Source organism: Marmota flaviventris, chromosome 1, assembly GCF_047511675.1.
Source record: "Marmota flaviventris isolate mMarFla1 chromosome 1, mMarFla1.hap1, whole genome shotgun sequence".
NCBI lineage: Eukaryota > Metazoa > Chordata > Mammalia > Rodentia > Sciuridae > Marmota > Marmota flaviventris.
Window position 1 is genome coordinate 14,486,685 of NC_092498.1, and position 18,211 is coordinate 14,504,895.

At 33.6% G+C, this 18,211-nt stretch overlaps 1 protein-coding gene across 7 annotated transcripts in view; it reads left to right on the top strand.

Moving 5' to 3' along the window:
- Braf (B-Raf proto-oncogene, serine/threonine kinase) overlaps positions 1-18,211 on the top strand; it is a 183,316-nt gene that overhangs the window by 115,583 nt on the left and 49,522 nt on the right. For 4 of the 7 annotated variants that reach the window (XR_011707439.1, XM_071611690.1, XM_071611672.1 and 1 more), the window contains exons 8-12: positions 5,583-5,742; positions 9,790-9,825; positions 10,156-10,192; positions 14,563-14,699; positions 15,949-16,066. Coding sequence is in view for 6 of the 7 variants with exons in the window: in XM_071611690.1 (XP_071467791.1) it covers positions 5,583-5,742; positions 9,790-9,825; positions 10,156-10,192; positions 14,563-14,699; positions 15,949-16,066 (488 nt within the window). In the remaining variant the exon portion in view is untranslated. The remainder of the gene's footprint in view (positions 1-5,582; positions 5,743-9,789; positions 9,826-10,155; positions 10,193-14,562; positions 14,700-15,948; positions 16,067-18,211) is intronic. The other 3 variants (XM_034637016.2, XM_071611689.1, XM_027952175.2) reach the window with 1 other exon arrangement.

Here is an 18,211-nt window from a genome sequence, read left to right on the forward strand (position 1 = left end):
TGACATGCTATATGAACTGCCTTCTAGCACTCGAATTGGTAAATTAAGGAATTCTCTTTTCAAATAACTTATTTTATCTCATCATTAAGACATTTGCATGCATTTGGTACACAAGTGGGATTAAATCTGGTTGTAGACTTTCAGAACCAGATCTGAAAAAAATCAGACAACAGATAATTTTTAGATAATATTAGATACAGAACTATATTACTTTCTTTTATAAAAGTTGCATTAGCATATAAAACATTAGCAAATAATTTAAAGATAGCATAGTATTGTAATAAACAGTTTCCAAGAGTATGTTAAATTGTGAAATGAGGATAGGTATTTTCATGTTAAGAAAAGGGAGAGTAGTATAAGAGAGAATGCTCAGGAAAACTAATGGAGAAGATGGGATTTGAACTAGACCTTAAAGAATGACTACAATCTGAGTAAACTTAGGAAATAAAAGTATGGTGATAGGGAATAGAGAAAAAACATAAATGAAAGGAATGAAAGCTGATCACAGTGGCACATGCCCATAATCCCAGCAGTTTGGGAGGCTGAAGCAGGAGGATTGCTAGTTCCAGGCCAGTGTAGGCATTAAAAGGGTTGGGTATGTAGCTCAGTGATAAAGCACCCCTGGACTTAATTCCCAGTGCCAAAAAAAAAAAAAAAAAGAATAAAAATGGCAGGATTAAGACCTAGCAAAGAAAGACTTATCTTGAGAAGTGCCAAGTATAAGACCAGATAGTCTTGGAATTAAAACTGGAATTTATTTGACACATGAAAGGGACAGGGCTGGGTTTGTGGCTGCCAACTAGGTAGTAAAGACTGAGAAGCAACAAAGACCTGAACTGGAGTGGGAGAAGGTATGGATAGTCTTACAGTGCAAAAGAAAGAAATTAATAGTATCGTTAGTTGTAGAGGACAAAGCAAAGACTTTAAAAACAGTGCCAAAGTATCTTATATTTAAGATTCATAGTAGATGGGCTGGGATTGTAGCTCAGTGGAGCGCTTGCCTTGCATGTGTGGGGCCTGGGTTCAATCCTCATCACCACATAAAAATAAATAAATAAAAATCAAGATATTGTATCCATTTACAACTAAAAAAATTTTAAAAAAACGATTCATAGTGGAAAAAAAAGAGAGAGAGACCTGGTATTGTTGAGTTAAGTGGGTACTAGTAATTGGCTCTTACTCAAGTCTGCTTACTCTTTTCCTACTGGATTTGAGATGGCATTGTGTATGCTTATATCTGGAAGCATATAAAAAAAAAGTTTCTATAGAATATCCCAGAGAAATTTAGTTCAGAAATATTGTCAGTTTTTACCCTACTACCTCCCACTCTTCACAATGTGATATTTCTCTAGACTTCTATATAGATAAAAATAATCATAAGTTGACACTTCTAATAGACCTATAATTTTTGTGAAGCCAACCTTCCTGGAGGTCTCATAGGTTAGAAAATTTAGCAAAGAATTTTATGTTAATGAGTGGGTGTATTTGTCCATTTGGAACAACAGAAAATGCAACCACTGTGTTCTTTTGTCAGGTTATAACAATTCTTTGAACTCATTTTATTCCTACTGCTCTGCCATTAGTTGTGTGCAGCTCTGTGGGTTTTTTAAGACAATAAAGTAAAAATGTTTTTATTGTGTGTTTGGGTTTTTAATTAATCCTTTGGCTATGACATTTTCTTCTGACAGAGTCTATAGACCATGATGACTTTCTAATGAGAGGTCCCAGTTCTTTGAGCAGAGTTACAGAACACCATAATGAAATTATCTTGGCCTCTCTGAAGGTTTGCAGTGGTAACAATTCAGGAAGGAGTGCTGTCTTAAGAAAACATATGCCTATGCCACAAGTATTTTATTCATAACTGAAGTAGATTCTGGTCTTGAGCAAATGAATAAGATGTTCAAACTTATTTAAATCATTTTCTTGATGCTTTTATGTCATGGTGTAGATGGTTGCCTCTGTATGGTCATATTCAGTATTGGAACTCACTTGCATTTTGTTTTTAGTCTTGATATAACAGTCATAATGATCATAAAGCAAGTGTCATAACAGATGTAATCAAGAAATTTTGGAAAAGTGATATATTACACAATTTTGGTAAAAAATTAGAGATACCTCTTTTCTACTTCTTAAAAATGCTTAAGAGTGTATACATTTAGGAAAAGCCAACATTTAAAATTTGCATATCACTGAACAAAAGTAATTACTTTGCTTCAAAATTTAAATATTCTAGCTTGAAAATTAGGTCTGACTTATTGGTAATATACTACACAGTGCTAAAATTTTTTATTTTAAACTTGGTACCACTTTAAAGAAGTTTGCAGCAGGGTAATGTAACGTTGTCATTGAATAAAACCCAGTTGGATGTCTGCCAGGATACTTCATAGGGTATAAATTACCTTGGTCCAGGTAAAGATTTCCCAGATATGGAAGCTCAATTTTATCCATTCCCAGAAATGATGAGAATATTAATATAGGAATATACTGATTTACATTAAACAAAGTCAGAACAGACTGCATCAGAATATCCAGTAATTCTTTCTGTAAGAAATATGCCTGTTATATAAATCAGGCTTCTTGTATTGGATGGGCTGGCATTCTTTCAGAAGATATTTATAGGAAACCAAATTATGATGGTTTTGTCAAGCATGGAATTAGTACAGAGTACTAATTTTAATACTACTTATAGACCGATTTGATTTAAAGTTTCAGGGCAAGCACATACTTTTTAAATTTTTTTTTTAATTATACATGGACACAATATCTTTATTTTGTTCATTGATTTTTATGTGGTGCTGAGGATCGAACCCAGTGCCCCACATGTGGGAGGCAAGGGCTGTGCCACTGAGCCATAACCCCAGCCCAAGCACATACTTTAAATCAGGTCTTAAAACTGGAAAAAGCCCAAATAACCTAGAACTGTATAGGTTAGTCTAATCAATGCTATAATTGATCCGGTATGGGTAGAAGTGGCAAATCATTCTTGAAACTTACTGAGTTAGGACAATGACAGAAACATACCGGATGACAAGTCAGAGATATATATGCAAAGAATATGATCCAGAGGCAATATAAGATATTTAATACACCAGGATATGATAACTTGAGGTATTGTCCAAAATTGCAATGTATACCTGTCCTCAAGACTAGGTGACTGTGGATCAAAACACACCTTCCCTTCCAGGTGATATTAATGTCTTTGATTTTATATAATTGGCAGTCATTCTCTTTTTCTATCTGTTTGGTACTGGGGATTGAACCCCAGGGCACTTTACCACTGAGCTACATCCCCAGTTTTATTTTATTTTATTTTTATTTTTTATTTTGAGACAGAGTCTCCTAAGTTGTTGAGGGTCCCATTAAGTTGCTGAGGCTGGCTTCAAATATTCAGTCCTCTTCCCTCAGCCTCCCAAGTCATTGACAGGCATGCACCACCACACCTGGATATTCTCATTTTCTAATATATACATTCTTTTCTTTAGATATGATAATGAAACTTGCCAAATTAAATTCAGGATTTTTTTTCTTGCCTCTGGATCATATTCTTTGCATACATATCTCTGATTTGTCATCCAATATGTTTCTGTCATTGTCCTAACTAAGTTTCAAGAAAGATTTACTGCCACTTCTGCCCATACCAGATCAATTATAGCATTGCTTAGACTAACCTATACAGTTCTAGTTAATTTGGGCTTTTTCCAGTTTTAAGACCTGATTTAAAGTATGTGCCTGGGCTGGGGTTATGGCTCAGTGGCAGAGCCCTTGCCTCCCACATGTGGAGCACTGGGTTCAATCCTCAGCACCACTTAAAAGTCAAAAAACAAAGATATTGTGTCTATGTATAATTTTTTAAAAATTTTTAATAAAGTATGTGCTTGCCCTAAAACTTTAAATCATCAGTCTATAAGTAGCAGTTAGGTATCAGTTCACTTTCCAGGTTTTTTGTTATGTTCATTGTTTTGTTTTGTTTTAACTAATGTAATTTTTTCATTGTTTTACTTCTCTCACAATTCCTTAGCAAAGGGTATATTTGGAGCCTAAGGCAAGAAATGGAATGGCTCTGTCACAAACCAAATATTTCTCAATAACCGGAAAGCATAAAAAGGACCCAAGTGAAACATGCTAATTTTCCCAAAATTTAGTTCCATAAGTCTTGCCTATAATTAGGCTGATAATAATTTTTAGTACCTAATGTCTTATTATTTATATATCAGTTATATATGAATTCATGTAATTAAAATGAGCATGCAAAGTCAAAAATTTTCTCCTATCCTTAATAATTGTGCTTATTTGTGTGCTCAGAGAAGTAAGGATGTAAAAATGAGAATTTATACCCCATTTGATTCAAATGTATGATATGTCAAGATCATTGTATTGTCATGAGCAACTAATAAAAAAAAGCAAAATTAAAAAAATAAAATAAAAAAGAGAAGTAAGGATGTAAACTGGCATGGTTCAGATTCTGTTGACATTTTATTTGGAGGATTTTGTCACTACTGAACTTTCTTTCCTTTTCAAACCTTTATCCATTTCTTTTCCTTCTATATTTTCTTACCATTCCTCTCCAAACCCTCTCCTGTCACAAAATGCTTTATTCCCTCATCATTGCCTTTCTGGCCTAATAACTACTAAATAATGCTGATCATTTAGAGAGCTTTCATAAGATGGGTGGAATGATAACAAATATAGGTAAAGAGCTTATTAGCACTTCATTGGTCCTGATGGTGGAGTTCAGTGAGACAGCCGCATCTTCTACCAAGTGATCCTCCCTGCTCCTACTGTAGATATCTTTTCTGAGGAACATATTCTTCTTACAGGTGCTATGGTCTATCCTCTGAATTTTAGGGTTTTTGTGTCAAGTTTGTTTTAGGGCCAGTGAAAAATCATACTTCCTTATTTATCTACAGTATCAAAGTAGGTCACCCTGTAACCTATTTTGGTGGTCTGATTAAAAACCAGTTTTTAAAAAATAAATGCTTTAATCTTTATGATTCTCTTGTGTCTTTGATATCAATCATTGGGAATGATAAAAATTTCAAAATGAGAAAAGTCCTGGCACTGTGAAGATCATCTTCTGAATTTGGAAATGATCTTTTGATATTGTTTAGAATTTTCGTACAACTTAGGTGTTTGGCAGCAGGTACATTTTTCAGGTCCTGAAGTGTACAGATTACATTCCCAAAATATTTATAACTTCCTAATATTGTTCATAAATTTTTTCATTTAAATAATTTCAGCTCTCAAGAAATGCAAAGTTAGAAAAAATAGATTTTATTCAATCTCTTAACTAGAACATTTTTCTACTTTAAAAAGAAGACCCTCTTCTTCAGCTGATTAATCATTGGTGTTCTTGTTGATATTTCCTGAAGGTTCTGCTTGAACATAGCAACTTTGGCAGTTCTAGTTGTAGGTCTGTTAGTCCTCTTTAATGTTTCTTATAAAGCTATTTCAGCTGGAATGTCAGTGCTTTATTTTAAAGATTTTTCTGATAAACAGAAAATCTTTATATCTTTCATTATTTAATATTATTGTCTCTGTATAGTTGCTTTTTATCTTATCTTTCAATTACTTGATTTTTCCAGGCCCCAAATTCTCACCAGTCCGTCTCCTTCAAAATCCATTCCAATTCCACAGCCCTTCCGACCAGCAGATGAAGATCATCGAAATCAATTTGGGCAACGAGACCGATCCTCATCTGCTCCCAATGTGCATATAAACACAATAGAACCTGTCAATATTGATGTAAGTATATAGCATTGCTAGAACTGAAATTTCAGGTCTGCTTCTTTATTTTCCTGTTATAATTATAAGGTAGATCAGAAACAAGTGCCATCTTTCATTTATCATTTATTTTAAATACTGGGCTTTATATGAATCACAGTTCAAAAAAGGCTGTCATCTTCTCTGATGATATTAAATACTTCACTGGTGCCAAACTAGAGTTACTCTGACATTTTCCTTAATAACACTATCCCTGTAAAAGTTTTATCTTCAAATGAAAATAGTGTAAATATCAAAAGGATTGATAGAGGTCCTTGGGAATGCATGAACTTCTCTAAAATTCTTATAAAATTGATTATGATTATGCTGTAAAAGTTACATATGAAATTAACAGTTTCAGATGGTACTGCCATAAGCTTGGCATTCTAACCACAAAACTTGATTCTTTGTATGTTTAAGAATTAGTGTAGGGCTGAGGTTGTGGCTCAGCGGTAGAGTGCTCGCCTAGCACGTGCAAGACCCTGGGTTCGATCCTCAGCACCACATAAAAATAAATAAACAAAAATAAATGTATTGTGTCCAACTACAACTAAAAAAAATAAATATTAAAAAAGAATTAGTTATAGTTGAAACTATAAGTTAAATTTTATTAAATGTTAAAAACAAAAACTTTATTACAAGCTGGGTATAATGGCTGTAATCCCAGCAGCTCAAGAGGCTGAGGCAAGAGGATTCCAAGTAAAGGGCCAGCCTCAGCAATTTAGTGAGGCCCTAAGCAACTTAGTGAGAACCTATCTCAAAATGAAAAGGACTGGGGATGTGGCTCAGTGGTTGTAAGTGCTGCTGGGTTTAAAACCCAGTACTAAAAAAAATAAATAAACCTTTATCATAAATTTTAATTTCATCCAAAAATCAGACTTTCTTCCCATATTTTACTATAAAACCTTTTCTCCATTGGTGGTTCAAGTAAGTGGCTTTCCTCTTGTGCCATTTTTCCTTAACTAGTAAATAGGGGAGGAAAATATGGGAATAAGGAGATTGTGAAATAAGAAATCAAACTATATTTCTAATCTCGGTTTGTTCTCATTGTATCCAAAATTTTAATCTTCATCTTTACTACTTTTGAGGGGGCTTGGGGGGTGCAGGGTATTGAACCCAGTGGTGTTTAACCACTGAGCCACATCCTCAAACCTTTGTTTTGTTTGAGAAATGGTCTCTCTAAGTTGTTTAGGGCCTCACTAAGTTACTGAGGCTGGCCTCCAACTTGACAATCCTGCCTCAGCCTTTTGTTATCTTTACTTTTAAAACTAACGTCCTTTTAAATTGTTTCTCTTATTCTCTGCTTGTGACTACTAGTCTCCAGATCTCTCATAATTGAACTTTCAAAGTGTCACTCTGTATCTTGCCTTTTCCTCTTTCTCATAATCAGCCATTACCTTTTCCTTTTCATGTGTGTCTCAAACTGGTTCTCACTTATTGCCACCACCATTTAAATTTATATTGCCCGCTTGAAGTACTTACTACATTTATCTCCTAAATGGATTTCCTTCCATTGATTTATCTATACTATCATCAGGATAATTTTCATAACACATTTATCATCCTCTCTTACTGTATTCTAAAACTTTCAGGGGATGGAGTTGTAGCTCAGTGAAAGAGCACTTGCCTAGCTTGTGTGACGCACTATGTTTGATTCTCAGCACCACATATAAAAAAATAAAGGTCCATCAACAACTAGAAAATATTGAAAAAAAATTCAGTGATTTACCATTGATTACAAGATAAAGTATGAATTTCATTCATGTTCAGTCACCTATTATCCCACTAAAAAGATGTACTTTTGACTCTGAGCTAGGCAATTAGTAATTAAGGATGAATTGGGACATGGTCTTTGCCTTTAAAGAAGTCACAGTTTTAGTGGATGAATCAGAGATACAAATAAATAACCACAAAATATCTAATGAGAGTTTAGAGAATAATAAACTCTATCTCATTGGATGTAGGAATATTTAGCAGAGAAAGGATAACATTGAAGCCAGATTGTAAAAGATGATTGAGTAGGAGTTTATTAAGTATACCAGGTAGGGAATTAGGAGTATGAGATATCAGCTCTAGACTTTCGAAAAAGTGGTCACATGGAGGATAGATGAATGGGTATTGCATCTAAAGGCAGAATTGTCAATAATGTGGCTTTTGCAGTATTCTAAACAAGAGCCAGTAAAAGCTGAAACTGAAGTAGTAGCAATGGTGTCAAGATAGTGAGTTGAAGGAAAGGAGACTATAAATTAGTGAATTCAAGATAAGATTCCTAAGAATCTGTAAAATGGCTACTACTTATGAATGCTTACTGTGTACCAGATACTGTGATAGTGCTATAAATAAATTTTCTTGTTCTAGCCTCATATAAATTCATGGGTTAAGTACTATTATTATCTTTAGTTCACTGTTAAGAAAATTAGTATAAAGTAAGAGTGAGAGAGGATGATAAATTTACAGAGATTAAAGAGTACACCAAGACCACAACACACAGCTGATAAGTATATTTGAACCTGGCCTTCCTTTCTTATGCTTACCCATTATACTGTATAGTAGTAAAGGAGGGAATTGAAAGAAGAGGAAGAATAGATAATGATGTCCTGCACAAGCTATGAGGAATTAAAGATGGATGGATATAGCTCTCTACAAACTGTATGACTTTATTGTCCACCTAATAGTGCCTACCTAGACACTTCTTTTTATGCCCAGTACATAAGAATTCAGAAATTATAGCTTATGTTATTATACAAATATTTATGGATGTAAAGGCAGGACCAAAAGTTCTTCTGATGGTTTTTGTTTATCATGCTGAAGGAAAGAAATGTAAGAGAAGAAACTACAAGAGAGTGGGAGAAAGTTTGAAATAATCAGATTTGGAAACTAGAACGTCCTGTTTAACCTGGAACAAGTAAAAAGATTGTCGAGGAGTTTTAAGAACACATTTGAGACTGAAAAATGCAAGTTTATGTTGGTACTAGCTGTAGGTTGTAAGAGTGGAGAAAGCCAAATTTGGTCAGTTCATAGTTGTTGTAAGTTTCGGGGTAGATGCAGCGAAAAGAAAGGGATATGGCCTTTCTCTTATGTGTCCTTGTGTCTAGAAGGCCCTTAACTATACTCCTTTTTTCCAACCCTCCCTCAGACATTTCTTCAAATGCTTCCCCAATGATAAAATCCTTTATGTAGGACTAAAAATCTTATTGCCAAAAGCACTTGGTTGACAGTAACTTAGCAACAAACTGATATCTCTTCTATAATATTTTAAGTTGTTGTAATTATATCATTTAATTTTCATGAGTGTACATTTCTCTTACAATGAGTATAAACTTTCAAAACCACAGAAAGTTAATGAGACTACCAGAATTTTGTATTTATTGGTAGCAACACCCCTAATACCTAGCACCTTGTTTGAAGTTTTATATGCGTATTGATTATTCTGTAGAAAATGTTGAAGACTTTATGTGGTACATTGAACATGACAGAAATATACCTATAAATAATATTCTTTGTTTTAGCTAGCAAACAAAAAGCTGCCTGTTGGCAAAGGGCCTATTTAGATACATTTGGGGCCATTCAATCCCTCACATTTAAATTAAACTGAGTAAGCAAACTAATCCAAGTTCTGCCTATCAAGATCCAAATTGTACAACAGAGTGACTTCCCTACTACTAACACTGTTGTAACTGTATTTTAATAACAATGACAAATTTAATAAAATTCTTATTTGAGCTATTTTGATCTTTTTCCCTCTTTTGTAGTATGTCCTTGTGTATCCATATTTTATGATGGTATTCAGTGTACTTTTAACTTTGTATTTTTCATCTTATTGTGAATATGTTTCATGATTTAATCTTCATTATTGTTTTCATGGTTGCATAATACTTCATTAAATTGATACTCCATAACTTACTTAACCATCATTTGTCAAAATGCCTATCATTGGGAAATAATTATTTCTGACTTTTTAGTATGATGGATAATGCTGCACTAAACATCTTTGTGCATATCATTTTTTCTTCTGAATTATTTCCTTAGGAAAAATTCCCAGAAGTGGAATTACAGGATCAAAGGGTATGAACATTTTTATGGCTCTTAATATGTGCCAGTAGAATTTTCTTTAAGGACTGATGAAGCCATTGGTTTTGAATGGCCTGAAATGGATTTCAGCATTTGATCAGGACTAAAAATCCTTTCAGTTATAGGGTTAGTTTGACAAGTACTTCAAAATTTAGATTTTTATCATGTCCACTAGCTAATTTCATATTCTTTGTTTTGTGAAGTAATTGTAAGACAGGTGTTATTTTGAATTAACCTTTCTATTAATGTAGAGTGAAAATTCAGTGTTGCTATTATTTTCTTACCATATGCTTTGAATAAATATACTTTACTATTTATTTGTAGGACTTGATTAGAGACCAAGGGTTTCGTGGTGATGGAGGTAAGTAGTGAGTGAGTTCAGTTTAAAAAAAAAAAATGCTCAGGAAAAAATGCAATTGCTTTGCTGCTTATCTCCTTTATACTTGCTTCTTTCATGAAACACAGACACAGAGAAAAATAAGTAGCGAAAACCCAAATTTTTGTAGTATTTATCATTTATTGCTAATTTTAACTAATTCTTGACATGAATAGGAAATGAGAAAACACAAAAGGTAGTCTTAAATGTACCATCTGTAACTTAAATATTGCATCAAGAAGAGATCCTTAATTATTTTAACCACTTCGTTAACTTCTACCTCTCTTAAATGGAAATTGATAAATTTCCTTTGGGGTCCTCCATTCATACTTAAAACTTGATTTTGCTAAATCATGACTTGGATTGCCTGCCAGAGCTCCTTAGTTTGTCAGACACTTCCCTTCAACTTTCTGGAAGTGTTTGAAATGTACCTTTTATTGAATAGCTAGCCCAGAATGGAAAAGCTTACCCTTGGATTAGTCTAGTAAATAAAGCAAGCAAACAAGAAATTGCTGTATCTTTCAGAATTTTTATCTTAAGAAACATCGCTTAAGAAAAAACTTTTTATAAGAATTTATCCCATTTAATGTTTTCTCAGAGATGGTATTTAAGACTGCCTTGAAGTTTTCTTGAAGGAGGTCCTCTGTACTTCTCTAATAAAGAAGACCTGCAGTATCACGGACAGAGCTGGTCTCTTCATTGTGACCTTCTGTATCTTCAAAATATCTAAGCCCAGACTCAGAGATATTTTCCAAGTAAACATTGTATAAACCATCTTTTGTTATATTTCTGTACACCTATGAAGCTACCAAAATAATAAGCCTGCATTATGTACTCTGGACTTGGTATTGACTAGAGCACATAGTTATACAAAGGGTTTTTCTTCTGTTTGTTATTCCATGAACCTGCCAATTTAATGTTGCTGCCAGTTTGACTTTCATATGTCTTAATAGCTGTGGCTTTTGATAATTTTGCCCAATACATCAAGCATTTAAATGTTGCCATCATGTTAGCATCACAGAGTTAACTTTGTCATAAACACTGCCTGCTTAGAATCTAAAATCAAGTGGCATTTCTTGTCCTTTTTATGAGTCACTTTTTAAAAAATGATTGGGATTTTATAAAAATAAGCAGGTTAAAGAAAAAAGTCCAGAATTATTTTGTGAAGCGGGCTTCAATTCATCTTATTTATTCCCCATGACTTCTTTCATTTCTTCTGTGTGTCTGTCTTCCTGTGTTTGCCTGCCCCTCTCTTTCTCTTCTAACAGCCCCCTTGAACCAGCTGATGCGCTGTCTTCGGAAATACCAATCCCGGACTCCCAGTCCCCTCCTACATTCTGTCCCCAGTGAAATAGTGTTTGATTTTGAGCCTGGCCCAGTGTTCAGAGGTAGTTGGGCTCTTCTTTCTTGTTTTCACCCAAAGCAAACTAAATATAAACTACAGATGCTGTTTGTGCCTCACCCTCACAGCGTGTGTTTGTAAGTGTGAGAGTTTTCAGTACTGAATTTCTGCTTGGCCTGGCTGGAATGCTCTGAATGTGCTTCTCACACATATTCACTACTACAAGTTTTCTGTATGCTGTCTGTCATAAATTTTTAAGAGAGAAAAAAAATCTGAGCTGAGATTTTCCATCTTGTTATTTGTTATACTATTACATCTTGGTCTTGATGACTTAAACTCAGTGGGTGGGAACAAATAAGATGGGAGGGATCTTCAATATGGATTCCTTAAATTTTAATGTAGGTGATAACTTTGATTAACTATTTGTTAACAATTTTTGTGGTTTTTAAGAAAATTAAAATATAAATGGAAACCCCTATTAAAAATATTTTTGTTAGGCTTTTAGCTTTTTTTTTTTTAATTTTGTAATATCAGCAATGCATTTTGGGTTTTGTTTTCATTCTTTGCCCCAATATGGGATGTGTATATTTTATGAAAAAATAGGGAATTGTTTTTAAAACAGAAAGATTTATCATATATTTTGGATATTTCAGAATACTTCAGAAACTCAGAGTAGTTATACTCTAATTATACCTTAATAGGAAGAAAAAGTTAGCAGTATAATTTTACTCTGCCTTTTATTTTGCCATATTTTAGTTCTTAAACTGACTTTTTAAAATTTGAAGTCAAAGTTGGTACAGATGTCTGGCTACAAATATTTTTTTTAAAGAATTATCTGGGTGCAGTGGTGTATACCTGTGATCCCAGCAATTTAAGGAGCTGAGGAAAACCTGCCTATCAAAATAAAAAAAACGAAAAGGGCCCTGGCTAGGTCAGTGGTAGAGCATCCTACTATGTTCAACCCTAGTACTGCAAAAAAAAAAAAAAAAAGAATTATATTTACTGGCTCTTGATCGATACTTTTTCAAAAAATAGTTGTAAATGGACACAATATCTTTATTTTATTTATTTTTTGTGGTGCAGAGGATCGAACCCAGTGCCTCACACATGGTAGGCAAGCGATCTACCACTGAGCTACATCCCCAGCCCCCTGTTACTTTTTTTTTATTATTAATTTTTTTATTTATATATGACAACAGAATGCATTACAATTCTTATTACACATATAGAGCACAATTTTTTCATATCTCTGGTTGTATACAAAGTATATTCACACCAATTCGTGTCTTCATACATGTACTTTAGATAATGTCCATCACATTCCACCATGTAGCAATGGTGTTTTCAGTTTTGCTCTCTCAGCCCAGCTGTTTCTCAGAAAAATCCATGAAATGGGATGGAAGTTCATCCAGTACTGAATAATATGATTAAACTAAGGAATAAAATGTTACTAAGTAGACCAGAACTGTGTCACCTGGGTAAGCGATTAAGACTATATGGTGTTGAAAATATCAATGGCAGGCAGAAAATGGATTATGCTCTAATTAAAAGACAAGTTAGACACCATTTTATTTTAGAAAACTGCCTGTGAGAGCATGGAAATTTCACATGCTATTATAGTATGATGTAACAATGGTAAAATTTCTACCCAGATTGAACTTTTTTTTTTTTTTTTTTTTTTAAGAAAGGAAGGAGCAATGTGGGATAATCACTTAGAAAATTAAGATATTTCTCTTTTTTGGTACTGGAAATTGAACCCTAGGGTGCTTTACCATTGAACTACATCCCTAGTTCTTTTTCGTTTTTATTTTGAGACAGGGTTTCACTAAGTTACCAAGGCTGGCCTCCAACTTGCAATCTTTCTGCCTTGGCCTCCTGAGTCCCTGGTATTACCAGGGTGCACCCCTGTACCCAGCCCATATTTAACATTGAAATGTTTGGGGGTTTTTTTACATCCTTGTTCTTTGAAAGACTATGGTCTCATCTCTACCGTATGAGTTGTAATCTTTAAAATATATATATGTATATATTCCTGAAGACTATATATATATGGAAATATTGCCTAGAAATCTTAGTCCTATTCAGCTGTATTCAAGCCTGACTCATTGTCCTGAGCCCCTCTGAACCAGATGCAACTATACATAGACTTAGGATGTTTACCACTGAGTCAGTATTTGGAAATGTGCCCATCAGAAAGGTTCTAATCTTACCAACTGAGTCCACTTCCAAAGAGTACTCCTTGGGCTTACTTGGCATACAAAATATTGGCATTTGTAGTAACTTGCCTAAAAGGCCATAACATTTACTTTATACTTACTTTTAAATGCAGAGATTTTCAGAAAATTTTAAGGAAACCTACTTGGCTTTGCTTACAGTCATTTTGTTATAAAGGTAACAAATAATCTATATTAGTCAAAAAAAAAAAAAAAAAAAAAAACCTCCAGGAACTACTGACACTGATCAATATTTCTTAAGTAGTAAAGCTTATAGTTTGGGGTTGTATTTAAATATTAGTGGCTAATATGAACAAGCCCTATATTTTCAATATTAAGGTAACATTAGAAAATATTTCCATTTGGGGGTTTCCATATTTTTTAATATTGATTGGCTATTGAGGTAATACAATTAAAAGTTTCTATTTAAAAATGTGTTATATAGGCTTTTTAATTGACTTCACTTTTTAAATTTTTCTTCAAAGACACAAATTTTTTTTTATTAAGAGAATTTTTTTCCCTAGACTTTGGACTAGGAAAAGTTAAACCAATAATATATCTATCATTAGATGTTTTAAAACTGTAATTAAGTTGGCCAGAAAACTAAAAAAAAATTAGTACTAATCACCAATAGGCCTCTTTTGACTTGTTTTTTTCAAAAGGTCAGTATTTGAACATATACTACATTTTAATAGCAAGTTTAAATCCAAATCTAAGTCCCCCCTTGCACTTTGTGCACCCCCTGTTAAAGGAACTCGCTCCCTTGCTCCTCCTTAATGGATACATTTTCCCTGATTTAGGATCAACCACAGGTTTGTCTGCAACCCCACCTGCCTCATTACCAGGCTCACTCACTAATGTGAAAGCCTTACAGAAATCTCCAGGACCTCAGCGGGAAAGGAAGTCATCTTCCTCCTCAGAAGACAGGAATAGGATGGTAAGAATATTTATCTTTTTTTCACCGGAGTCCTTTCTTTTTTGAAATCAGAGCCACATAAATGTCACTTTTAGATATGTTATATCTGTATATGATAAAAAATTCCCCTATCAAATTTAACAGTTGATTTTTGCTTAAGCATATTCCCACAACACCAATTTTCATTTTCATCTCTAATGTAAAAGGCAGTTTTGGAAGAGTAACAGTAGCATTCTGTTTCTAATAAGAAAAAAGAGCCAGGCATAGTGGTACACACCTGTAATCCCAGCTATTCAGGAAGCTGAGACAAAGATAGCAAGTTTGAGGCCAGCCTCAAACAAGACCCTGTCTCAAAATGAAAAATAAAAAGGGCTGAGGGACGTGGCTCAGTGGTAAAGCACCCCTGGGTTCAAACCCCAGTACCTAAAATAAAATAAGGAAAAAAGAGTAAATAAAGTTTTGGAAAGCATGATTAAGCATACATATTCTAAAGGCTGAACTACAATTCAAAAATCTACCAAGTGACATTTTTCCCTATTTGAAAAATTAACTTTCTGCTACTTGTTGGGAAGATGATCCTTTAACCCTACCAAAGTAATTGGAGATATAGATAGATAGATAGATAGATAGATAGATAGATAGATAAATAGATAGATAGATTTTTTTTAGAGAGAGACCAGTTCAGATCTATGAGAAAATTTAACTCTGACTAGAAAAAAGTAACTAGAAAAATTGTCTCCTGTTACTATAACATATTAGGTTAAATTTTTAGGTATTTGGAGGCAAAAACTTATCACAAATACATAATATTTATCTTGCCCTTATAGTCCTCCAAATAATACAAAACTGGTTTTTCTTATTAATTTTAATAATAGGCATTTCTCACACATGCTCAATAAATAATTTTCATTTTTAAATAAATTGTTTCTATCCAAGTCTGACTTGTCTTAATTTTGTTTTGTATTTTTAGTCATATTTAAAAAAAATTTTTTTTAGTTGTTGATAGATAGTTATTTTATTTATTTTTATGTGGTGCTGAGGATCAAACCAGTGCCTCACACATGGTAGGCAAGCGTTCTACCACAGAGCCACAACCCCAGCTCCTAGTCATACTTTTAACTATTATTTCTTCAGCTTTTGGTGAAAGAAGCGATATTATCTTCCTCATCTTGCTCCTCTCAGGCTTAGGTTAATATACTTCACATGGAACATAAGGTTTCCCCTTTTTGTTTGGTTGGCCTAACTTGACTTTTGCACTATTTTTATCAAGAAAACACTTGGTAGACGGGATTCAAGTGATGATTGGGAGATTCCTGATGGACAGATCACAGTGGGACAAAGAATTGGATCTGGATCATTTGGAACAGTCTACAAGGGAAAGTGGCATGGTATGTATGTAATATTGTTGACGTAGTCACAAGTCTCACAGTAATAGTATATGTGTAACCATTTTATTTTTAAAAATCAAAGAATACTCACTGTTTGCATCATTTTCATCAGATGCAGAAGTTCTCCCAAACTGTAACAAGAATTATGGGAAATAAAACCTAGGTTCACAGCAATCAGGACTCCTTTCATTATATTACTAATTATTTATTTATTTGTGTTTGTGTTGCTAGGGATCAAACCCAGGGCCATGCCCATACTAGACAGTTGTTCTCCCACTGAGCTATATGCCCAGCCCTTTTTATTTTTATTTTGATAGGGTCTCATTAAGTTACCCAGACTGGCCTTGAACTTGTAGCTCTCCTGCCTCATAGTAATTGGGAGTACAGGCATGTGGCGCCCCACCTGACTGCAGTAATAATTTTTTAAAATTAAGATTCTCCAGATTAGCTGTTCCCCAAAATCTGGGTTGGTTTCTGTTTTCTTTTTTTTTTGTTTTGTTTTTTGTTTTTTGTTTTGTTTTGTTTTTTTAATACAAGCGTTTGAACCCAGGAGCTTTAACCACTGCACCACATCCCTAGCCCTTTTTTCAAATATATATTTTATTTGGAGACAGGGTCTCCTTGAGTTGCTTAGGGCCTTGCTAAACTGCTGAGGCTGCCTCAGTCTCCTGAGCTGCTGGAATTACAAGACAATTTGGCAGTATGTCTATTGAGCCATTATTTGTATTATTATAAACATTATTATTATATATAATTTGGCAATATGTATATTGATGACATCCTTAGGAAGTAATGGGACAGGAATGAATAATCATGTATAAAAGTAAATTCATGGGGCTGGGGATGTGGCTCAAGCGGTAGCGTGCTCGCCTGGCATGCGTGCGGCCCGGGTTCGATCCTCAGCACCACATACAAACAAAGATGTTGTGTCCGCCAAAAACTAAAAAAAAATAAATATTAAAAATTCTCTCTCTCTCTCTCTCCCCCTCCCTCTCTCACTCTATCTTTAAAAAAAAAAAAAAAAAAAAAAGTAAATTCATTAAGATTTAGTAAGAATGCAAAATGAAAATAAAAAAACGATTAGATAAATAGATAAATAAATTGGATCCATACATGATTGTATAGGATTTTTCAAATGATATGCTAGAATTACATTTATTGATATGGAAGGTGTCTTTGGTGTATTAAATTGTATAAAAGCAGCATGTGTAATACCCCATATATGTTATATATATAATATAAAAAATTTCTATCAGAAGTTTACTATAGTTCTCATTTTTTTATATATTCATAAATATTCACCCTGCATTCATATATAAGCCTTATCATTCATATATAAAATGTCAGTGAGTGGCATTATGGTAATTTTTTTCTGGGTGCTTTCAAAATGTTTTTAAACATTGGTTTTAAGTGGTAGGTAAGTTATATGGTACCACTGATAAAATGAATGTTGTATTATATTGATAACTAAAAGAAATCAATAATATATATATATAAAAGCTTAATGTACATATAAAAAAATGCATGTAAGTATACAAGTAGCTGAAATCTCAAAAAGTGAATAGATAGCCATGATCAACAAACAGAACATTATTGTCATACTAGAAGCTCCCCTGATGCCCCTTTCCAGTCACTCCTCCCCCAAGGTTAGCTACCAACCTGACTGCAACAGGAATCATACAGCATGTACCCTTCAGTGTCTGGCCCCTTATGTTGTATGCAAGATTCATCTGTATTGTTGTTGGAAGTCATTCATTCTCTCTGTTAATTTTTCAATGTGTAAGCTGATTTCTTCTTCCATCTACTGTGTAATGAGCATTTGGATGGTTTCCAGTTTGGTGCTATTCCAATGATGTTGCTATGAATATTTTTTTTATATCTTTCAGAGAACATATAAATCTATTTTTGCTGGGTATACATACCTTGGAGAAAATTATAGGACCATATGATGTGCATATGTCCAGTTTTATAGATACTACCAGCAATATTACAAAGTGGTTGTACCAATTTTCACTTTTAGTGGTAGTGTGTAAGAGTTATGGCTGTTTTACATAAACTTTTTTAAATTAGCTATAATTTTAAACATTTTTCTAATGAAAAGCATCATAAATAATCCATAACTTTGTACATAATGTTAACTGCTCT